Below are 26,151 nucleotides of genomic sequence, written 5' to 3'. Positions count from 1 at the left end.
TCTAGCACTGCAGGTCTAATACACCATGGTCCTATGGTTTAGTTTTTTTTGCTTCTGCAATTTCTTTCTATTTCGAATTCTTGTTTCTGTCTTCAATTCATTTTATCTTAAATGAAATCGATGAAAAAATCATTCAGTGCAATAACGATCATCAAAAATTATTCCGAAATGGCTGTGGCAAAATCCTCGTTTATATTTCTATATTTTCACTCAGAGAAATCAATTGCTCAAATTTTTGCCTTAGCCACAGTATCTTGTAATTTATTCTCAGAAAATAAGATATTGGTATCATCTGCATGCATAATGATTTTTTATGTCTTAGTGCATGAGTAAACCATATCAATTATATTGGGAAAAAAACTGTTCCTAATATGGATTCTTGAGGAACACCAACCAATGTTCACAATATTTCCTTTAGATCTTTTATCATTGATCACTACAATTTGTTGTATGTCACTGAGTTATGAAGTGATCCAATGAATCAACTATCCATATATAAGCTAGAGGCTTGACAAACCTTATAGATTTCTATATATATTCAGGTCCATATTTAAAATATGAAAGTTGTAATTGATCCAAATCGTACGACCATGAAGAACCAAATAACAATCATCATAACTTATTGAATTGTATGCAATCAACAATTTTTCTAAAGATCATTGATAGTCATATCTTCAAAAAGATGAAATTCGCTACTGACATTCCTATGTTGAAATTAATTATTATCCATGATAAATAGTTCTCCTGATCAATACAGATTATATTTCCATGTTTTGTTGTATATGTTTATTACCATCTCATTTTCCTTCAATTTTTCTTTTCTGTTAACTTGACGATTAGTTTTTTTCATATTATATAATACTCTTTCTTGATAGGTCACATTTTCGTTTCATCCGGAGGTCAGCTCATCATGGCTAGTACCGGAAATGGACAAGGAGGTATGATGGCGCCGCCTCCTCCGAAACTTATTGCCAGTCAGAGCGGCATGCCTCCAATCTCTGTGTCTCCAATGGTAACCAATGTTACCGGCTCCATGGCCCAAGTGATACCTGCGGTCGCGCAGCAAGTCCTTGGCCAGCAAACTGTCTTGGTCAACGCTTTGCCAGCTCCATTTGTGCTCCAACCAGGTGTTACCATGACGATGGACGGCATGCAGAACATGCAGCTACCACAACTGATGGCCAGTAATGTAATCCAGCAACAGATTCAAATTGACAATTCGGACGCGAGAAGACTGCCAGCTCTACTTTCGCCGGAGACCAAGAAGAAGGTGAAGAAGAAGAAGGGCTCTCCACAGACTGTGGCCAGCATGTTGCATATTGCCGCTCAGCAGAATTCCGGTGTAGTTATGTCCCAGCAAGGGTTTCCGCAACAAATTCAGATGTCGCACAGTCCTCAAGGTAAGTATCTATTCAAGTGAGATAGCTATTAGTGAAAATGATATAAATTATTGCTATTAAAAGATTATTCATTGGAATTCGGAATTCAGTTCTGAAGCGGTCCTTAGATTTCCAAAGAGGATATATCTTTATTTGAAATAGGAATTCCTAATATACATACAAATCTTAAAAATTATGATAAATGTGAAAAAATTGTCAATATCGCGAAATATATGAATACATCAATTATAATAGCTACTAGTAATAAAATACAAATAGATAAAAACAATTTTTATATCAATCTGTTAAAAAAATATTCTTCAAAATAAGTGTAAAACAGTGAAACATATGAATGTGTGTGTATAAAGTTAAAAGTATTTTAAAAGCTAAAAAGAAAGAAAAGAAAGTTAAAAGAACGAAAAAAATTAATAAATATCCAGTGACCTTATATGTTTTTTTAGCTGATATTTGAAACTATCGATAGTGACCGAGCATTTAATGTCTTGAGGGAGTTCGTTGAAATCATTCAGTCCCCTGAAAAATAATGATATCATAGAATTTTTAGTTTTGGTTCTAGCTATATGAAATTCATTATTAGTCCTTGTATCATAACGGTGAATTTGATTGTTATAAGTAATAAAAGCCTTGAAGTAACTTGGTAATAAATTCTTTGTGATTTTATAAATGAACATCATTGACATATAAAATAGTCTTTGCGTTACACTATACCAATTTAGAGTATTTAGCATAATTTGAATGGGAGTATATCTATTACACATCAAGATTATTCGCATTCCTCGATTTTGTAATTTTTCTAATTTTTGTTTGTTGTTTTTGTCCAAGAGATATAGAAGACTAGAACAGTAATCAAAATGTGGCTGTATAATGCTTCTATATATAGTTATCTTTGAAAATAAAGACACTTGAGATGATATCCTAGAAAAAAAGAAGAGTTTTTTCGAAATTTTTTTGCAAATGTAATCGCTATGAGCGTTCAGTGTTAGTGAGTCATCTATTATGAAACCTAAGTATTTAAACTCGGTTACCCATTCAATCTTGTCATGATCAATGGTAAGTTGTAGAGACTCATAGTCCACATACTTTAATTTATGTTTATTACTGAGAATCATGGCTTTGGTTTTTTTTGTATTTAATTTTAGTTTATTAGTTCCCAGATAGGTTTCATATTTTTTTAATACTTGGTTCATTCGAGTTATTGTTTCGTTAAGATTGTGACCATAACATGCAACCAATGTGTCATCCGCGAATAAATTCAGAAAATCATGACCTTGCACATAATTGAGATCATTCAAATATATTATAAAAAGCAGTGGTCCCAGCACACTGCCTTGAGGTACACCAAAATTATTAATAATTTCGTTTGAATAAGAGTTGCCTATTTTGGTTCTTTGAGATCTATTACTGAGATATTCTTTGAACCAATTCAATACTTTACTCTGAATGCCATAATATTTCAATTTTAGAAGTAAAATTTCTCTGTCGATGGTCTCAAACGCTCTTTTGAAGTCAAGAAATACTGCCACTACATATTTACCATCATCAAGTACCTGCTTCCATTTCGATATTGTTAACTGAAGGGCAGTTTCACATGAATGATGTTCTCTAAAACCAGATTGGTTACCCATAAACAGATCATTCTTACTGAAGTACTGAGTTATTTGTTCGTGCACTATTATTTCTAAGAGTTTCTCTATAGTTGGTAAAGTATTTATGGCCCTATAGTCAGACATTTCTATTGCGTTATTAATTTTAGGAATGGGCATTATAGTACTGAGTTTCAATTGGTTGGGAAAACTACCATTTGCAAGTGAAGTATTTATCAAGTTCAGGAAGACAATTCCACCAGTATAAAACGTTTCTCTCAAAAACCTGACACTAATTACTTCCTCAATACTGCCTTTTTTTTTGAGAGAAAATATAGTAGATCTCAACTTACTTAGGTTTACACTTTCAAATTCAGGAAAACTAGCTACCACTGGTTTAAGATTTTTCTGAGACCACTTTTCTTCAGAGATGATAGAACTAGAGATCCGCTCAATGCTATCAACATAGAACGAATTAAACTTATTGGCAGCATCTTGCTCAGTTTTTACCCTTGATATAGTGCCATCAGTGCTAAAGTTAATGCACTTGAAGTTCATATGCTGCTTCTCACCTTTTGTTAATTTTTTAATAGTTTTCCACATTTCTTTAGGGTCATTTTTATTTGAATCAATTTTATTTTCAAAGTATTGCAATTTTTTTATTTTCAGTAAATTAACAACCTCATTTCGTTTTGATTTATATTTATTCCACAACTCCTCTTTATTGGCATTGGAAGTTTTTCTGAAATCTTTATACAATTTGTCTCTTTGTTTTGAAAATGATTTTATCTCATCATCGTACCAAGGTACCTGATTTTGTTTGTTTTTGATTTCGATAATGGGTGCTATCTCATTTAAAATTAATCTACACTCCGATTCAATATTATGGTAAATCTCATTCACATCAGTGGAGGTTTTCAACCATTCACATTCAATTAGCCTCAGGTTGATACTATGAAAAACCTCATCATTTAATCTCCGTGTGAAAAAAGGTGTAGATATTGCAAAGTCACTATTTTGTATAATAACGGAAATTATTGAATGATCAGTAATCTTAGGCTCATGGTGAACACAAACTTTTAGACCACTCTGATTTGATATCGCATAATCAATCAATGAAGAACTATTAGAGGTTATTCTTGTCGAATCACAAACAAGTTGTTCGATACCAAAAGTCATCATTATATTTTTAACTTTTTTGCCGTGAGTAGTATTACTAAGATAATCTATATTTACGTCACCAATCAAAAGACACTTTTTATTTCTCATGAAGTAGTCCTCACACCATTCTTCAAATTTGTCCAGGAACACATCATGACTTGAATTTGGAGAATGGTAGAGTCCACCTACTAACCATTTAGTGTTATTCAATTCAATTTTGATAAATTGGCACCAGTAATTGGTATCCAGTATATATTTTCCTTTTAACGAATAACTTATATCCCCTCTTACATATATAAGTACTCCTCCAGTATGTCTGCTGTTAGAATCACATCTAACGATAGAATACCCTGAAATGACAATTTCGCTATCAAGAACACTATCTGTACATCTGGCTTCACTTAATATTACCATTGATGGATAATAACAAAATATTTCTCTAATTATTTGATCTTTGTGGGCTAGAAAACTCTCAGCATTCATGTAAATGATGTCAGCCTTGTATACTATATTAGGACTTTCAGTCAGTTTTTTTGTTTATTTATAGCATCAACAATTGTGGGAATATTATTTATATACCTAATAATTTTATTTTGACCACTATTCTTGTATTCTTCTAATTTTCTTTTAACATTGAGAAAATAGTCCCTTTGTATTTTAGTTTGATCAGCAAATATTTTGACACTTTGTACTTTTAAAAACTTCTTATTTCTTAGGACTACTAACGCTTCTTCCGGGGATGAGAAACACACCTTGATGGGCCTATTCTTGCTTTGATCAAATTTACCTAGTCTATATGTGCTAATATTTGTAGTATCTACAGGAACATCTGCAAGCAGGTCCCTTATAGTGTTTTTGTCGTCAGCAGTTCTATTTGAATGTGAATTTTGTTTAGATTCATTAATATTGAGAACGATTACATTCGAAGCTCTTTTCTGTCTTTCGCAGACTTCAGCCATAATTTGTTCGGTGGAACCTAATGGAAGGATATCAGATTTGTCAGCTGGGACTGGATTATTTTTCAACTGTACCAAGTAATCCTTCACTTCTTTCAACTCCCTCATCATTTCAGGAACTTTCCAAAAACCAGTTTCACAGTTTTCACAGAGAAAAATTAGCTTTCTTTTCTTGAGTGCAAGACACTTAATTTCTGAAGCAGTCAAGCTACCACAGGGTCCACATAACAATGTTCTACAAGAGTCACAGGGAAAGAGTACTTGACTAGTTTCCTCAGTATCACATTTGGCACACTTTTTGGGATCCATTTATAGTATTTATTTTGGCTATAAGCTCCTGTACTATAAGAACACAGGTTTTTCAGATGTCTGTACGTTATCTCCACTTTTTTGTGATCTATCTTTTAATTGTTTTTAGTTCACAATTACTGATTTGTTATTGCCCCTAGATTGTTTTAAACAAATTAAATCAGTTAACACAAACTATTTTAGGTTGAATTATAACTCAGTTTATAGCTAGGCGATTTATCTTCCTTATGGTATGCAACAATTGTTTTAATTGAGAGTATTTAAACAGAGAAAAACTGTTTTATTGTACTGCACATTACACATTTGACACACAACACACAAGAGGATACGTTATTTTTCAATCAATCTAATTTATTCTTCACCGAAGTTGAGATAATTGTATAAAAAATACACCCACAATATAAAAAATACAAAAAATACAATGTAATGATAAAAGAAGGTTACTTGAGTTCATATAAAATAGCCATACATATTTTCATATAAAAAATGTATCTTTTAGTAAAAGGTTTTCTTTTAAGTATTTTTGGAGAGCAATCTTGAATCAAGTGAAATTTGACACATGTAAGTTGCACTAAAAAATTAATTGTAATACTCAAGTAGATTAGAATGAGTTAACTTATTGGCAACAAATCTATAGTGTGAAAACATTGGCTTTTAAGCCGGAGTCACGATAAAAAAAATCCGGGCTAGTAGGCCGCGATCGAATGTAACTTGAAGGACATCTGCTATTGCAGCAGACATCATCAGTGGTATGTGCAAGAATGAAAGTCATATTTCCAAATCTCAGCAACGACTGACTGGGGAGCTACATGTTCACTAGAGCATATTCAAATCCAAGATAGAGTGGATGTAAACATTGACATGCCCTACGCACGTGATATTGAAAATCCCAAGAATTGGCCAGGGTCGTATTCAGAACCAACATCTTGTTGATCGCAAATGCTATATCATACTTGGGAAAACTTTTTTATAATAACGAGTGAAATGCACAAGTTTTGCAGTTCAACGGGAAAATGCAGATAATATGTGTAATATAAAAAGATTTTCATTGGATTTTTCACAGCGCACTCAAGCATTATATGAAAAGAGACGTAATTATTTCTCTATTGATAATTTTTATTTTATGTAAAATCAAAAGGAATATTAATCAAAATTATTCAACTGGATGAATTTGTCTCTTCATCAGAAATGTCATCCTCACCAACTGTATTATCAGTGGCTCGATTTGTGCCTCTATTATGTTATCAAGTTTCCACATCTTTGTCTCGACTTCAGATATCACATGCCGAACACACTTCTCCCATTTCTCCGCTGTGACTCTTTTCAAAGCCTCATCAAAAAGTACTTTGAGATCTGCAAATTTGAACGTGGTGTTATGCTGAGCTACAAAATTCTTCACATCCGCCCATATTAACTTGATGGGATTGAGCTCCTAGTGGTATGGAGGCAGGCGAAGGACAATTTTGTTTTGGCCTGCTGCCATCTCATCGATTATATATTTTTGGTATTAAAGCTTGCGCTCCTTGACAATTTTTAGTAGCTGTACTCTTAGCATTGAGTCTTCAAAGCTAATATTCTTTGATCGCAGCCAATTTTGGATTTCAACCTTCTTTGAAGACGTTGTCGGAATATTCTCTAACCGTCGCAAATGATAAGGTGCATTGTCCATTACAATCACAGCATTATCCTCTAGATGGGGTAGAACTTTGGAAAACCACTGTTCGAAAGATTCACCGTTCATTTCTTCGTGATAATCTCCAGTTTTCTTTGACTCGAAACACCACAGCCCTTCAGCAACAAACCCATTCTCATTGCCGATGTGACAAATAATAAGCCGTTTTCGTTTACCTGAAATTATGAAGAGGTATGTAAGTAAATGAAACAAATACGAGGATTACTTTTTAATATTGAGATTGAGGCAGGTCTTGATATAAATATAAGTTTACCTGATGGATTTGTTAATCCGGTGGATAATCCATCTAGAAAGGCCCTCCTAGATGAGGTCATAGTTTCATCGATCCATCCTTTAGGGGTAGTATGACCAGCATTAACCCAGGTTTCATCCATAAAATAAATTGTTCTCTGTTGTTCCCTATAATATTTAATTTTGGTCAAATACTCTCTCCTCCATAACACAATTTCCTCTCTATCCAATAATAAACTATTGCGCCCTCGTTTTTTCCATACAAAACTCAAATGTTTCAATACTTTATGGAATGTTGACCGCTTAAAACTTGGCAATAAAACATCTTCATTTATTTCTGTGAGTACTTTGTCTATTGTGGGTATTTCATTTCTTAAAAAGTACTCATGCACTTTCCTCCTGAAATCATTTAAAATCACTTCTTTCATCTCACAAGATAGCTCACAGTGTCATCAGCAGTGTCTGTACTGGACATCTTGGAAAACAATTTTAAACAATATACTATAACGCTCGCCACACAAACACGCAAACGACTGATTACAACCCTGTGCAGATACCGAACTTGTACCAAGAAGGCGAATTCACCAATGAACGCTGCCCTTTCCATCTGACACTGGGCGATCACGTGAACATCACGCTTCGGTTTTGTTTTGTTTTACTCTATCTTGGATTTGAGTAGACTTTAGTATTTATGATTTCAGAGGGTAGTGGAGATGGTCATGAGGGCGATGGTGAGATGTCCATACAAATGGTCTCTCCTGATTGGTTCGCAGTTGGTCTAATAGGTAGGCACTGTTACTAGGTTTTTCCGATTGGTCCACATTGTTGACAAGTATGCTACTGGTGGAACGACAATTGGAGTCGTATTCTAGTCCCTTTCTAGCCTTCTTGAGTACTGGATATCACGTTCTGTTGACCCATATACCTGCCTATGAAGTCGGGTGTGGTAATTCATTGAATTAGACAGCATAGCAGTATCTTCGTATTTTATTGAGAAGTCTGTTTTTACAAGGACGTGTTCTATAATTACGGATTTCTCCGGTTGCACGAGGCGACAGCTACGCTCGTGTTCTTGTATCCTGTGTTGATGCTCCATTCTCAGTAGTTTCAATGTAAACTGAGTTACAGGAACGAGGAAACCATCACTTCCACTACCCTCGAAAATTATGAATACTAGTGTCAGTCAGTCAGTCATTGCTGATACTTCAAGATATAACCTTCATCTTTGTAGGCAATGTACATACCACTGATGATGTATGTGGCAGTAGCAGACGAAACATTTGGTACTTCAAGTTTCATTCAACTACAGCTTACCACCCCGGATATTGTTATCTTTAAATCTATAGTGTTCTCTAACTAGGGCTCTGGTAGTTGCTCAAATCCAGTTTAAATCAAAAACATTGGCAACCTGGACTTCCCTTATTATAAATAGTTGGGAAAGTTATTTATTATCCATATATCATATGTATAAATAATATGAATGTAAATTATTTTTATATGTTCACCCAGTACAAATAAAAATTTATTATTTTCAGGTATAACGACCGGTCCAGTGATGCAGGCACTCACCATTGTTCCCAGCAAGACTGGCGGGCCTCCACAGATTGTGATGAACGGCCAAGCGATGGCCAACACCAACTTAGGCACTCAACAACTGATCACCAACTCGCAACCAGCGCAACAAATCAATCTCCTGCAGCCCGTGAATCTGATAAATGGAACAACAGGAGTTGTTCAGAATTTTCCCGCCATCCAGCAATTCATTGTTCCTAATCTGGGAGGAATGGTCATGAACCCAGATGGCACAGCAACTATTTTGCAGGATGCTTCGAATTTGGGGATGCAGCTTCAGATACAGAATGTAAATGGTCAAAACGTTTTAACGCCAGTCCAAAACAACGCTATGTTCAATGGCGGGCAAAGTATTCTGGCTGCTGGCCCAGCAGGGATGGTAATTCGGACACCGACTTCGCAAGGGAAGATTATACAGCAACAGCAGCATAGTCCTGGAGCACAGTTTTTGTCTCCTAACGGAGGGCAGTTTGTGGTCAATGGGACTCAGTTCAGTGGTCAATTGAGTCCACTCGTTGCCAGCGTGAGTCCTAACCAGCAAGTAACTTTCAGCACATCGCCACAGCAGATAAGAACAAGCAATTCAAATATGGTGAGTCTCTTAAATATATCTAATAATTGATGGATCAAAATTGTTATTCGAAAACCATGCAAACTATGAATTTGAATCCATTTCATTTAAAGTAAACTATTTTAACATATTACACAATATCTTCATCATACCCATTTTAAATACTGTACTGTTTAAAATGCGTAAATATGGTATTGTAGTCAACAAATATTCATTCTTATAAAATATAACAGAACCCTAAATCTTTATATTTTGAAAATTAAATTGACTTACCAATTATTAATCATTATATCAAATACATAACTGGTATAACTTTAATATGGCAAATATGTGTTTCCAATAATTCTGTATTCTTTAGAAACTGTTGATTTCTTTGAAATGTAATGAAATATTGAAGTGATTTTGGGATTTGATAAGTAGAATTTAGAACCTCTGGTGTGAAATAAATCTATTGAAAACACTTTTCCCTCGCCTGAACAAAATGTCTGTCTCTCAACGTGCTTTTGGTAACCAAGTTAGCTAACTGGATCAGCGAAACACTTATCGAGAGACAAGTATTGTTTTCTTGTGCATTGTTGAGCTCTTGTTGATTCGTATCATTAATCTTTTGTCTCATAACGTTTAGCTTCAGAATCTTATTTTTTCATCCGCTTTGTAAGTATTTTTTAATTTAAATAAAGGATTTGTTAATAAATGTTTATTTTAGTTATTGAAAATTCATAAATTTATACAATTTGCATAAAATTACAAATTTCAGTGTGATTAAAAGTAAAGTGAAATTTTTTAAATATATCCAGTTTCCATGAATTTTTTTCTGAATGAGAAGTTCAGTCAGACTTAAGCATCTCGCGTGTGAGCCTAATTAACTGATCATATTTGGTATGTCAATAGAAATCAAATTTGTTGATAAGTGCTTTGAAATGTCACTTGAATAAGGGTCTTGGGTTCATTGGCTCTCGACAAATGAAACTGAAGAGCATGAAAAATTTGAATTTAGTGAATAGAAACATGTCGTCTTTAAATATTGTTGATTTCAAAGTTTTTACTTGGTTTACGCTAGGTTTACATGTTTTTTATAAAAACATGTTTTAACCTAGATAGTTCATTGTATTCATTACCAAAATGAGACACTTGTTGAAAATTATTATCTAAGTCAATAAAATATTATATGTATTTTTTTAAAATGGTAATGATCAAATTCAATGAAAATCATATGTTTCTACTCATCTACGGATGTGAAATATCAGAAAGTTTTTCTCAAAACAAAATGAAAGTGACCTAGGTACTTTTTGTGAATCACCTGATCAAATATTCCAAATCTAAACCTATCTTCTACCGATTGTCATTCTCATTTTGACTTTTGGTTCACCAGTTTTCGAAAACCGTGTTTCATATGTTACTTGTTTTTCAGTAGAACCACAGTAGTAACTTGTCGTATTCATAAATTTTGTCTACAAATTGAAAAAAATCGTTTTTCAAATTTATACTTACCTTTCTTCAGTGGTCGACGATTTTTTAAATTTGCAAAAGTTTTGAATACAAGTTACTGAGTAATATTGGATTCTTCAGTGGTTTATATTACTCGGTAACTTTTCAGGGTTAACTTTTCAGTTTGCCCTTTATTACACTTCAGCAGATTCTCTATCGGTTTTTTAGATTGTGGAAGGTTATATACCAAAAAACATTAGGAAGTTAGTTGTATTTTTTATATAGATGGTTGTTCTAGGTTTTAAACAGCAATGTTTATATAATATTGTGAAAATGGATTCATCCCGATATTCCTGAGAGTTGGTAATTTTTAATGAATTATTTTTTATTATTACCCTGATAATAGTAGGAATAAAAGCAATAGGTTTTTTTTTGGTACCATTACTGATTCTCAAAAATTCATTTACATTCTATCATTGAAATAAATAAAACCATCAAATGCCTAATGTGTTGTTACCCCAAAAAAAATTCAATTTGAAAACCATTGAAGATACTGAAATAAATTGAACTGAAATAGACGGATGAGTTAGTTAAAAGAGAAATAATGTCAAAAAGAGAAAAAAAATGAGCTATTTATAAAGGAAAAAATTTATTGTGACACCTGAAACCAAAATGAATGGATTAAATAAATTGAAATTCTTATAAATTTTGTGATTTTTCATACCCATTGCTCATTCATTTTTCCACAACAGAAGTGAGCAATTGGAATTGTCAATTTAAGCCTCCTTGGGTCTTATATTAAAAATTGATGTTTAGCAACATTTATTCATAATAGTTCATAATGTTGTATTTGAAAATGATTATTATCTTTAATGAAAATTTTGTATTCCAGATTCCTATTGTAAACCCGTCATTTATTGAAAAAATATATATTAGGATGTTTCAAAAGTTTTGTCTGTTTTAATGTTAACTGCGTTTGTGTAGCTCCATATCTCAATATATTTATTCTACTGTGTCGTGGTATATACTGATCGAAAGAGAATTTTGTGTTGCTCCATACTTGAAGAATGCCCACTGAATGTTCACTGAATGCCCACTGACTATATGTGAAAAGTTTTCTTTCCTTAAACCAGGAATTAGGCAAATTTTCGATATGCAGTTGGTTACCTTGTTCACAGGCAGATGGGGTGACGACAAACCTGTTGTTTGTTGTATGTTTCAGCTTAGTTCGAGGAATGATACTCTGAAGGAATTTGATTTTCAATTATCGGAAATCATCGACTTTATGTTGATGATATACACTACCTTGCACTGACGAGTGGCCAAACAGCCTGAAACCGGTCTGCAAGTGTGTTCCAATAATTGAAAATCTATTGCGGCAGTTGTATCGCCAACAGAATATGCAGGAATAACAATAATAATGATAATAATAATAATATTTATTCATCCTCAAAGACGTTGACAAACGTATAGGATAGGTCAGTATTAAGCAGATAAAAATCACATCAAACGATAAAATTGTAGATCAGTAGATAAAAATAATACAATAAAAATTTATACAAATAAGTCAGAATAACAAAAATTAAAACAATTGTAGTTATAAAAATTGAATACGTCATGCCAAAGCCGCATGAACCCATTCAGTCGAGATGGTCCGAGAGAAATTCGCCAATACTATAGTAGGCCTTAGAAAGAAGCAATGTTTTAACTGCTTTTTTAAATGCTACAGTGTTCATCTGTTTGAAATGGTCTGGTAACCGATTGAATAATTTTATTCCCATATATTTGGGAGAATGTTCGAATTTTATAGTTTTATGTTTAGGAATGCTCAACTCCTCTGCATATCAAGTTGGGTAGCTATGATAGAATGAGTTCTTAGTACAGTCTGTTATACATTCGCGAACATATAAAAGTATTTTAAAGATGTAGATGCAGGGAAAGGTTAAAATTTGATGACTAATGAAAAATGTCTTGCATGATTCCCTCCAAGGGATGCCTAGTAATTTCCTAACGACTTTTTTTTGAGCAATGAAAACTCTATCTTTGTCAACACTGTTTCCCCATAGGATCACATTATAACTTAGATGGCTATAGACCAGACTGTAGTATACATCTAAAATGGCGCATAAAGGCATACAATTCTTAATTCTTGAGATTGCATAATACCCTTGATTGATTTTTTTACAAACAACTGTGATATGGTCAGACCACTTCAAACAGTTGTTTACATGAACGCCAAGGAATTTTGTACAACTTGTGCATGCCAGTGTCATTCCATTGATTAGTAAGGCAAGCGATTGCTTTTTCGGATCGTTTTTTAAATTAAAATAGATATATTTTGTTTTGGTCAAGTTTACAATCAGATTGTTCCTTTCACACCAATTTAAGAACAGTGATATTAATTCCTCTGTTTTTGATTTTAATTCCTCCTGACTCTCTGCTGATACAGCTAAAGACGTGTCATCTGCGAAAAGAGTGTTCTGTGAAGAATCCTGCACTGACACCTGTCAGATATAATTCAACGCCCTTCGTGGTATTAGCCAGGGGAGTAGTTGTTTTCTGATAGGTGTCAGTCCATTAACCTACAGTGTAGGCAGTTGAGACTGGCCTGAACGAATTGTTCTTTTAGATCATTTGATAAATAAAAGAGTTCAAGAGTATCAATATCAAATGCAACTTCCAAGAATTTCAATGTGAACTCAGGGTTATAGATGAAAACACTCATTTTCAACTCATCATGAGCGGTACTTTGTACTATTTGTACATTGATTTATTCTATGCTATTGCTGGAAGCTCATCTGTTTAATGACATCTTGAAAATATCTTGCATTTGTTTATCAGAAGTCAATTACATTACTTCAAAATTGAGTCACTTTGATATATTCCTTATACATTATTAGTGAATTAGAAAAGCAACAAAAATTTTTTTTCAAGTACAATTCAAAGAAACATATGAATAAAAACTTTTCCATTCAGCAACCTCAACAAGAATACATCCAGATGAATGGACAGATGGGTCAGACTTTAATGGTTCCTTGCACCCCTGCCACCAATATAGCAGTGTCATCATCCAATCAGCAGAACACCACGTTTGTTCAACAGAACACGACCATCGTGCAACAACAGACCACCATGGTGGCCAATAACCAGCAGTTACAGAACTTCCAGCAGCAAAACACTCAGCAGAACCAACAGAACATGGCGAGATCGGCGACCTTGAACTTGGATCAGCAAAACTACATAGTAAGCTCCAATGATAATAAGCAGATGCAGGCCGTTATTGTACAACAGAGAGATAACCCTCAAGCTGCTGTTAACTACAAGCAGTCTGTATCAACCCAGACGGCAGTTAATCAGAATGCTCAGTCTGTTACGACAAATACCTTCTGTCAGACCTCGACGATTTCTGCTGGTAGTCCTCCGGATACTACAACTCTGAGCCCATTGCCACTGGCACCTGGAGGACAGAGTCCGCCCACCGCTGATACTACTACTCATACGGGTAGCACGGATGATGGATTGTCACCAGCCCCTTCAAATTGTTCTGCCAGTTGTAGCGATGTGAACGTTCAATCGAGACCACAGTCATGCACGATGGTAAGTTGCATTTTATGAATCTGACAGTATATGTTATAAAAGTAGATACATTTTATAACGAGATAACATAATTTTTAAGTAAGTATTTCAGTTACTTTACATTCAAATGATTTGTGATCCAGTTGAAAACCTTTTTAACCAATTGATGAGTTTCACCAATAAATTCACAATCTTTTTCGTCAATATCAAATAACATCCCGAATTCATATTAACATTCAAATACATGTTAGTTTGGGGATTTAGAGATTCAATATTGTTTACCTACTATGGAGTTTAATGGATTGAAGAACCTAACTTGCACGTATCTTCCATATCTCCGGTAAAAAGTGCTGACTTGTGGCCTTATTGTGTTTTTCCTCTCATACTTTCGTGACATGCTTCCAAAAATCTTTTTTCTCATACAAGTTTGTAAATGTCCTTTGTTAGCTGACGAGCAATCTCTGTTCCTTGTGACTCTGCCTGCAGCTAAGGTCTCTGTCAAACAGTTATATTTCGTTAAGGTCAATCAATCATATATTTCATTCAGAGACCCTATTGGGTATAGAACATGTCAATCACAATGAACATTAAAGAAGGTCTTATCCTAAAAAAAGATACCTATAGTTTTACAATCAATATACACAATCACAAATATATAAAAATACACTAATTTACTATTGTTTCATATTAAAATATTCAGTGAGGTTATAAAACAAATTCATTTGTAAATATTTTTTCATGGTGTTTCGGAATTTGGATAGTGTGGTTTCATTTCTAATATTTACTGGCAACTTATTGTAGGCCTTTATACCCATGGAAATTTTGGCCCCTTTGACACCAGATCAAGATTGTCAAGTCTGGGATAGATATTGCTGCTAGCTCTAGTTTGTTATGGGTGTACATTATTATATCTCGGAAGTGTATTTCTGGTTCTGTAGATATAACATACCACCCTCAATAGATACAAGCAGACTAATGGCAGGATATTCATCTCTGCAAATAGAGGTCTACAGGAGAGACTGTTTGACGTTTTCATTATAGCTTGTATTGCTCATTTTCATGATAAAAAAAACCTTGTGTTGCCGGCATTGCTCCTCGTAGCATTATTCCATACATCAAATTTGACTGAATTTCTGCAAAATAAAAATCTCTCAGGCAGTTCCTATCGACATGGTTACGAATACACCGAATTTGATATGTTTTAGAATAATTTTTTTTTTGTCATATTATATAATATATGGTCATGCCAGCTGAGTGTTACTTCTAAAGTCAATCACAGAAATTTCACTGAAATGTTTCGGTTTATGTGTACATCGTCAAGTTTCAAAGATATTTAATTGTTTGTAGTCCTTTGTCTAGTATAAAAGATTACGTATTCTGTTTTTTCAGTATTGAGATACAGTTGATTGGCAGAGAACCATTCCCCAAGTTTTCCTAGTGACAGATTGCAGTCGTCCTCGTTAGTGAGAATGCCTTCGCGGTCTACTAAAAAAGCTGAATCATCTGCATACAACGTTATATTGTATTTCGGTAGATATTCCACTAAGTCAGCAATGAACAGTGTGAACAGTACTGGAACTAGTACACCACCTTGAGGAACGCCTACTTCCAGCTTTACGGTTTCTGAACGATGCCTACTCACTGATCCATCTGGCTTCTTTTGAGATATTTGAACAAACTGACTTCTGTCCAACAAGTAGAATGAAATCAGTTTTGCAGCTGTGCCCCTTATTCCACCTAGACAGAGCTTCTTGAGCAGTGCCTCATGGGGAACACAATCAAAAGCTCTACTTAAATCGCAAAAGAGCTCTATGGGTGATCGGCCATTGTCAATTCCTTCAAGGATATTATTGTAAAAATCAAGTGAAGCTATTGTAGTAGATTTTCCTTTTCTGAAACCGTGTTGTTCTTTTGGTATCAGATTATATTTCTCTATGAATTATGTGAGTCTGTCTAAAATGCAGTACTCAAATACCTGTAGGACCTGTAGATATTTTATTTTTGAGTTTTTGTATTATGATTGACATTTTTGCATCACTGAAAGGCATCAAAACGATGTATTTTAGAAGTAGAGCAGGATTCTGAAGATTTCCCTCGTATCTAGTTGGTTGTGTTCTTGCAGATGATCTAGATGTGTTTTCTTCAATATTTATAAAAAAGAGTTTGGCCTGTTGCCTTCATTAGCTTCCACTTGGTCATCTAGTAGGTGTTGCCCCACCTTGAAATTGAAACAATTATTCATTATTTGATTTGGCCAAAACGCTGGATTGTAAATTTTGTCTTCCAAATCAAGTCTTTTTTCATAGTTTGTGTAGCTAATTTTTTGACAGATATGTTTTCTGAGTTTGCCCGCTCTTTTATGTATTTGTTTATATGTATCCTGTAACTCAATCGGGGACTCTTGATAGGAAAAGCTATACTTTCTCTTCCGCAAAAATCTTCATCACCATCTCCGCTTCCTACATTATACTTTCTCTTTCGTCTCATCACTGTTTTGTAACCTTCATTATCGCCATCTTCATGTTTTGCCAAATTTATTATCTCATTTATTTTCTTTTCTGATTGAATTTGAAGTATTTCACTTGCTCCCCTGATGACCCTGGGTTGCCATTGTTTTTGTCTGATTTGTTGACTGTATTTGGCTCTTGGTTGTTTACAGTTTTTTTTGGTATCCTCTTTTTTTTCGAGTTGCGTTTTTCTTCTGTTTTGCTGTTTTTTATTTGTGAAGCTGTGTTGTTTGATTTGAATTGTTTCAATTTATTTTCTAAGGATGCAATTTTATCATGTAGCAACGAAATTATGCATTCTTTATCTCTGTGACGATTGTTTCTTTGTCACTGATGATTGTCTTCAAAAGGTTATTCTCTTCCTTAGGGCATATTTCCTCTGTCATAGCTGGCATGTCATTTTGGCTACTCTGTTTCTCTACTTCATGTCAACATTCAGCCTTTTTCAACTCACTGGATTGTTTTAAGCATGCTGGATGGTAGACCTCTCCACATTTTATGCACCTCACTTTGTTCACGACTCTTTTCATGCAATATTTACATGTAAAATCTTCGTTTTCACGAATGTTCTGGCAACGGACTTGTGCCGCCCTCCATCTTTCCTGAATGGGAAGGTGTCCTTTAGATGCATAATGTTCATGCCTTCTATTAATTCACTCATTTGTTGCGGCCTGAAATTGAAATTCTTTGTGCACTGTAAGATTACATACATGGAAGTGTATGTGTATGTAATCTTCCGGTCTGCTTTGAAGAGTTTGCTTTGCATTTTCGGTTGTTAGCTCATCTGTATATCAGATGGTTTTGCCAAGCTAAACTCTTCCATGATTGCAGATATTATGATCAATTTCAGTCGATCTTATTATAACAGAGCTATTTCATATGTCCTCTCACTAAATCATATTATATTCGCCTTGAAGATAACTGTCTGTTACAAGGTATCATAACAGAAGACAAGACCCCCTAGGAGAATCCATTGCTACCCATACCATTCCTACTTCCTCCATAATAGTAGCGTATATCACTCTTTCTCCAAGTATATACAGTATATCTACCTGCAGCTCGTATCGTCCATTCCTCTTTTTCTCGATTCTTAGAACTTTTGATTGAATGTGCCTTCAAGAAAACAGCTTTTTGTTGACATACCTGACCTGGACGCATTATTGATCTTAGTGCAGTGGTCAGTTAATCACTAAGTAATATGTATTAGTCTAAGGCCTTCTCAAAGGTCCCTTCAATTTCTCCATGTATTGGAATAAAGGATGCTTCTATCAGTTTCCATGCCCATACAATTTTGAAGAAAAAATTCCAGTCATTTTGCAGCATAACTGGATAAATTCCATCCGATCCCGGCGACTTGGGAACCTCCAGTTCTAAATTTATTCAGAACTCCGGTTCTACATTCATAATCTCTGCCCCGGAAGTGCATACAGAGAAGCTTTCTTATAGTATAACTCCCTTCAAGAGTATCTTATAGAGTTTGATGCATACCTGGGTCTGTTTGACCTCCTGTCATTACCTATTCCGTGAGTCTATCATAGATTTTCTCAGGGTTTTGTTTTGTTCAGTTGTGGATATTTTATGTTGATACTAGATACTTGATTTCCATGGCCTTTTCAAGGTTTTTATAGTTTGTGTATACTGGACCAGATCTTCATTCCGTGAATATACCTGCTTGATTTCTGTCTGACTCTAGAAAATATTCATTGTATGAAGGAATATTGACTTTCAATAATCGGCCTGCTGCCAACTGTAGGTCTTTCCAATTTCTCAATCCAAAATTCATCAGGTCTAAGTTTATAGGTCTGTTTATAGTCTCCTCAGTTTATTTTCTGGTGGGTTTGATAGTATATGATAGAGGTATGAGACCCTCATTTCAGGAACTATACACGACGATCAGAAAAACTTATATGATTAAATATTAAATGTTCAAAATTTTTTTCTAATTCTAGTGTAAATAGTTTTTCGCATATGTATTGATTTAAATTATTGCGTAATTTGTTTCTGTAAGTCGTGTTTTTAATCTGTATCTGCTATTAAATGCATTTGAAATTATTGATTGTATCATTATTTCATGAACAAGGTAGTACATTTAAAACAAAAATTCTTTGCCAATTCAACATACAGTTTTCTTCAGGCCATGGTACACTGCATCTCTAGTAGTGAACCCGACTCTGCCGATCTGAACCAAAGCACTGAAATAGAGTGGCGAAGAAATCAGCAGGGAGGTGCCACTCCAAAGCAGCATTACGGGGATTTGACCCACTTCGGCAAAAGGTCGACCCCAACGCATGTCGCTTTTGCAGAGTCTTCAACATTAGTGTCAGGATTGCAGTACGTTTCAGAACATATGAAGCCCCAGGACGCTGTTATCAGTTCAAGAAACTACGAGAGGATGATGCATAAGCGGAAGGCCAGCGAAAGTCTCGGACATGTGCTACTCGAAGCACACCATCGACAAACTGCATTGTTTGAAGATGATGAAGAAGGTAAGGCATACACATTTTTTCTGGTGTTTTCTTTCACTTCTGCTAATGGGTGTACTAATAATTGCCATTATCTCTAAACTCTTCGAAAGTAAATGGAAGGGATTGCTTAAGCTCATTGCAAGTCCAAATTGGGCTTTTTTCATGTGAACAGTATAGGGTGGCTTTGATTTTCAGAACTTCAGATTTCAAACTAGTTTTCTCTATGTAATTGATAAATTGATTCTTCGAAGGTGTTCTTTATTCTTTCCCATAGAAACATGAAAATCAGAGCCAGATTAGGGCTTCTAGAAGGCCATGGTATAAGTTCTCTCCTCTTCAAGTAAAACCTTCGGTATACCTCATTCAGCCAGCTCTATATATTTCTCACTGTAGTGCCAAGGAATTTCTTATGTTGAAAAAATATCACCTTTCGTTTTTATAAAGCACTCTCTTGCCCACTGCAAGATTGTATACATTTTTGCCTAGAAGATGGATGTGTATTCACCGGGAAAAAAACCTGTAATGTAAATATTTGTTTTGCACGTAAGACCTCGTTAAACGATAACTCGCATAAGTTTCGGCTTCAGATTTATAACAATTTTTTACAGAAAGATATTTGGAAAAATGACTATCAAGTAAAAATAAATATCTGTCCGCATATTATTAGGCTACATCAGGCTTATTCGCTTCTAATATGCTTGAGGGTGGGTAATTAATAGTTCCAATAACTTTAAAACTTCTCATCCTTCACAACCGTTTCAATTTACCCTCGTCAATACTGTGCCATAGGTGGTAATTAAGCACTCTTAGGGCCACGTTATGTCGATTGATATAGGCTGAAACCACATATTCTGGACATACCGACAGTGAGAGCATTAGGATCTCAGGCGCCTCGTGGCAGGCACTGCACCTTGTGCCCGATATCACTATATTCATTAGTCCATTAGTCATTGGACCCCACTGGATGTATATCCGGATAACCTTCAATCTTAATGGGTTAGCCAGTTCAAATTTCATTCCTCTCAGTCGTAGGGGGGTGTGAGGGAACTGATGGTCCATAGCGTATATTCATCATGTTGAAGATATCATCCTGGCAGGCCATGAGGAACCCCTACGTTTCCGACTTCAGCTTAAGGAAAGTAAAGGTATTATACTTTGATAAGTCGAGGTCTTCAATGTTGTTGCACCTTGTGTCCAGGACCCCTATACATGCATCTACAGTAGACTAAGGTGTTGAATACCATCCATGCAGGCTATGATGAACCCTTTAGTTTTCGACGTGAGCCTAAGGAAAGTAAAGGTCATATGCTTTGGTGAGCCGAAGTCCCAATCTTGTTGAAGAAGACCTTATGCATCAGCTTACCCTCGTGTAGCCATAGAAGTAAAGTTATTTCTGCGACTTTTATGTGGGCCTTTTACTACGGTGGTTCCAACTTAGTGAAAGAGTTGTGATCAACTGGTTCAGTACCGAAAAACAAACCAAGTTCATCGGCCCCTCGGGCAGCTGTATCAAAAAGAAATGCTGCAATTTCCGCTATCTCATGGTCGCAGACCAAGCAGTCCACTTCACTACTCAAACGGATCAAAGTACAATTGAAAAGGCAAGCATATTTTAAGCAGCAAATTTGTTCTTACTCTACAGTTCTGATTACCAGATCTGTCAGAGTAAATAGACATATTTTCAAACGAGGCATTTTCTAACTCTTATTATTTAGCTGAGGGAATGGAAAGAAATTACTTTCCGTAACGCTAGCCCTTTAGGAAAGCTGATATTTGAAAAAAATCAAATCGTTTATTTCATTTACAGACAAAATTTATAAATACCACCGTTTACTGATGGTTTATATTATACTGTGACTTTTTTGGATGAACTTTTCAATTTGTCCTTTAGTATCTTCAAAGGTTATGAAACAACATGGTTAATTTTAAATTCTTTTTCTTTATTATCCACTTTCGTCCCCGTTAACCCCCCTCCCAACATTTTCACTTTCATTTCCATTTTTGCTAAGTGTTCTCTGTTACAACAGTTTCTGGCATTGTAAAAACAGTAAAATTATGAAGGATATCAATTTCAAAAGCGTAGATGTTATGAATTTAGTATTTGGTTTTTATAATATTGAGGAAAACCTTTAATTCCCCCAATGATAACTTACCATTTTATCAGAACTAACAAATTAATGAATATGCATGCACGAAAAACTAACATTATCCTATTAATAAGATGACATTGTTGATAATAACATTGTCACTAGTATTATTACAAATTATATTCAACAAAGACATAAGTGGTCAGTTATATCAAAGGGTGAATATTGAAAGGTGTGGCTATAATAATATCACAAAACTATTCATTACCATATTAACCTGATGGTGTGTGTCCGGGCTCTACTCTGTACATATCTGTTGTCGAAAAGTCATCTTTTCAGAAATTGCGTGGGTGTTTGCTGAGGGAAACTGCTTTCAAAGTACTTCTGCAGGTGTGAGACAATAATTTAGAGGGTTATATGCATTTATTCCTTAAGTAGAACAATGATTGAGTACCAACTCGATGTAATGAATCATTTGCTTTTATACTTTTTTTATTGGCAATAATCCCTCTTCAATTTTGCAACCTATCAAATGAATTTTCTCATTCCTGTAGTATGAATAAAATATTTAATTTAACATCAATTTGAGGGCTTCAAAAATACCAAGATAAATCATTTACCTATTAGGAAGAATGCAGAACTCCTCTAAAATTCGAATCATTGTTATGTTTCTAAAAGAAATTTTATCGATGTAGAGAAGAATAAGATTCGAACGAAGAGGTTTACTTTGGGCGAGTTGGTCTGGGGTCCAGCCAAAGGTTGTTCGGCTTGGCCTGGCAAAATCATAAAACTTCACGATGCATCCGTTAGCGTAAAATGGTTTGGATCAGAAAAGTTCGTTTCTGAAATCGATTGTCATTCGTTGCAGACGCTGAGTGAAGGCCTTGATGCCCACCATCAGGCACGAAAAAAGTTGAGAACGTGAGTTACTGATTTTCTCTAGCCACTCTTTCTAATATTCCCACACTCAACATCAATGAAAAAATTTTTATTTTCAAGTATCAGTGGCTTCTATTGTGGTGATTAATTGTTTGAATAAAAAACATGCATATCTCTCCGTTTTGAAACATTTTGGTTTCAACAAGTATATTACCCCCAATAAAACAGAACCTTTTTTTGAATTACAGATTAAACTTTTATTTCGTCATAATACAAAATTGAAAATCTTTAATTTTTGAACTTGGCGTTATCTGGTGGATAAATGGATCGTTAATTTCCTTAGTTCCAATTTTTCACACAGGATTTCAGTTGGCAAAATTGAAGTATCTGGTGATTCATTTTCATTATTGATCATGAGGCAGAAATTTTAAGTAATTTTTCTATAATCATTGATAGTTTATCGTGCTTAAAGTCGATTGTATTATTAATGGTAATTATGTTTTTTTAAATGTTTATAAGATAACTATTAGTGGCGCTGGTCTTTGGATAGAGTTCAAATTGGGGATCAAACCAAGTTCAAATTGGGGATCAAACCAAGTTCAAATTGTATGCAATTTTCAAATTTGAATATTTTGAAGGAAAAGGTGAAAACGTGGTCCGAGAAAAAAAGTAAAACAGAGACGGAAAAAGAGAAACTAATTCTAAGCTGAATAGTTTTGTCAAAAAATGAGAACAAGTGCATTTGAGAACATAAAAGAGCAATAGATCTGAAAACGAAAATATTAAAAGGATTAAAAAAACAGGGTTCGGGGAGGACAAAATTCCTTATATTATTGTGTAGAGAAATTCAACACTATCAAAAGTTTGACGAAATTCTGTATATATTTGTGAGTAGAATTTCATTGTTGTATTTTTGAAATATTTGAACATTCTGCAGTGATCAACATAGTTTATGGACTTATGATGCACTGTTTGGAACCTTTGGTGTAGTAATGAATATTACTGGAGTTTTTTTCCAACACCAAATCGTTATTTTTAACACCTCGACACGTGTTTTGAGGAGAGGAAGATTAAAATCTTCCTCTTTGAAAATGATCACTTGGTGATCGAAACACGTGTCGAGGTGTTAAAATTAACGATTTGGTGTTGGGGAAAAAACTCCAGTAATATTCATAGTTTTCTGAAGATTAAATCAATTAAATATGCATTTTATCAACTATTAAAGTATATTTATGCACAAGTGGATAATAACCTGTTTTCATTCGATACTGTCTTTTCTGATTTTTTTTAAATACTAGTAATGGGTTTTCCCAATAATGTGTTGTGTTGGATAGAATCGTACATGGAAAACCGTAGTCTAGTGGTTAAATGTAATGGAATTACATCAGTTACTTATGATGTGAAACTAGGTGTTCCACAAGGAACTATTTTGGGTTCATTGTTATTTATGATTTTCAATGACTTGTCTGAATTCATATCAGATGTCACATAACTATGCTGATGACACTACAATCAACGTTTCTGGGAAAAACTAGAATGAGTTATCGATGGAAATAAATTTAGTTATTGACGAATTTAGTACTTGGTGTCAATATAACAGATAGATAGATAGATATATATATAGATAGATAGATAGATAGATATATAGATAGATAAATAGATAGATATATAGATAGATAGATATCCTTTATTGGTTCTTTGTAATAAAAAACCTTTTCAGGTGTAGAACATGTCAATTACAGTAAAAATTACAGAAGTAGTGAAAAATAATGAGGCAATATCATTAGGGGAAAGTGGTTACCCTTCGTACACTTTTTAGATTTAATTTTTTTTCTTCATAACTAATTGTTGAATTTATGAACTTTATGTACCAGAGTGTAACAAATATATTGTAGTTTATTACAGAAAAGTTTGAATCTAGTATGTCAAAAGGTTAAAGCGTTATAGCGATTTTTCTACGATAAGATATTTGTACGAACGTACCCCACGTACGGGGTACGTTCGTACAATAGGTGGGGTACTTTCGTACGCCATGGGGTAGATTCATACAGGGTAATTAGAAAGCCAATTGAAGTCGTTGATTTTTTTTCAATAATTATAAAAATATTAATTTATCAATGAACTAACTTAAAAATATGTGACTTGACTAATAGTCGATAAAACTTTCTTAAAAAAATAACAAAAAATAGGTAATCATACATTTGGTTGTTTCTTTGAATCAACTGCAAATGTATAAAGTCTAGCCATTCTAGCTGCACAGCCCGTTCGTGGTTGAGGATCAGGGAAGATCATGGCGACATCTCTGATACACAGATAAGATATATTCATCTCTATACCGGAATAATAACTGAGACTTTTCCGAAGTAATGAACAACAGAAGTCTTTTTTTTTAAACTTTACCAAAATATAACAATTATCTTTGATTTTCTCTGTTATCATAATTGAATTATTATTGATACTATGATCATCAGTCTCTTCATCAATTTTAAATCAACTGGAGATGTTGAACTCTCCCGCAAGCTAAATTGTGATCCTTTAGATTCCTCTGAATCTTATATATATATATATATATATATATGGGATTTATCCGAGTTTCTCCCTTTATTGGTTTTTCTGTTTCTGACAGATATAGGATAAGGTCTTATGATCTCTGGTGTTATGGGAAGATAAGAACTCGGTACAGATTGTGTCTCGGCAGCAGAGGTGCAAGATTCACCAGTTCCGGTAACAATATCTTGAGGATTATACGACAACCGTCTTTGTATTACAGCATCAATTGCTAGATTCATGGACTTTTCATCCACTTCTTGAGTACGCGTACCTTTTTTTTTATATTTTCGCACCATGATTCTGCAATAAAATATTATTTATAACGTTGATTCATCAAAAATATTTCATTTTTTCAGAAGTAGAATATTTCATAAAAGAAAAAATATGTTATTGTGTTATCTGCACGATAATTTTAAAAGCTGATACTACATTTTATTTCATAAAAATTAAATTTTATATACTAGTGGTTAATATAATCTAAAGGGGAGCATTCGTACGCGTACGAATGTCCCCCCTGTCTGGCTGTCCGAATGCACCCCATGCCTTTGCACAAAATTAAAATACAACTTTATACAAATTCTAATTTGGTTTGAGAAATATAACAATTGAAGCTCAAACTAAACAATGTTAACATTAATCATTCATCACCATTTTGTCGAAAACATAACAATTCTACTAGTGGTAAAATTACAATTAGGTAAAAAATTTACTCACAACCCGCAAAAACACGTCATATCTTATCAGTTGAAACGCCGTGGTGCCAGTGGCGCGACACTCCGCTAGCAACATGGTGGTCGATATGTCTATGCACATAAGCAAAGATGTGTTTGTGTGCCGTTTAGTTTTTCTGTTAAACCAATTGTACGAATGTGCCCCGCGTACGAATGGTGACCACTTTCCCCTAATATTGGTTAAGAATATAAATGGCCACAGATGTATGAATAACAAGGTTATCATAGTCAATATACTAAATGTAATATTATTATATTAGATACAGAACACGAACATATACATCTATATGCAGGGTTCAAAAGAGACTAAACTACATCACAATGCAGAATGATACGACATGAAATATTCAACGCAAACAACATCAGTTCAAATTATCATTGAAGAATTCTTCCAGCAAATAATAAGCTTTGGTGAGAAGCAAAGTTTTCAATTTATTCTTCATGATCATAGA

At 34.3% G+C, this 26,151-nt stretch overlaps 1 protein-coding gene across 3 annotated transcripts in view; it reads left to right on the top strand.

The window, feature by feature from the left end:
* sba (six-banded) overlaps positions 1 to 26,151 on the top strand; it is a 283,639-nt gene that overhangs the window by 249,061 nt on the left and 8,427 nt on the right. For 2 of the 3 annotated variants that reach the window (XM_074171590.1, XM_074171589.1), the window contains exons 12-16: positions 876 to 1,400; positions 8,869 to 9,497; positions 13,881 to 14,501; positions 19,122 to 19,473; positions 22,235 to 22,460. In XM_074171590.1, the coding sequence (XP_074027691.1) occupies positions 876 to 1,400; positions 8,869 to 9,497; positions 13,881 to 14,501; positions 19,122 to 19,473; positions 22,235 to 22,460 (2,353 nt within the window). The remainder of the gene's footprint in view (positions 1 to 875; positions 1,401 to 8,868; positions 9,498 to 13,880; positions 14,502 to 19,121; positions 19,474 to 22,234; positions 22,461 to 26,151) is intronic. The other variant, XM_074171591.1, reaches the window with a different exon arrangement.

Source organism: Leptinotarsa decemlineata, unplaced genomic scaffold, assembly GCF_025532065.1.
Source record: "Leptinotarsa decemlineata unplaced genomic scaffold, Ldec_3_MD MMD2_tig00000026_RagTag_RagTag, whole genome shotgun sequence".
Taxonomy (NCBI): Eukaryota; Metazoa; Arthropoda; class Insecta; order Coleoptera; family Chrysomelidae; genus Leptinotarsa; species Leptinotarsa decemlineata.
The sequence above is the reverse complement of the archived record's forward strand: the minus strand, read 5'-3'. Positions and strand labels throughout refer to the sequence as shown.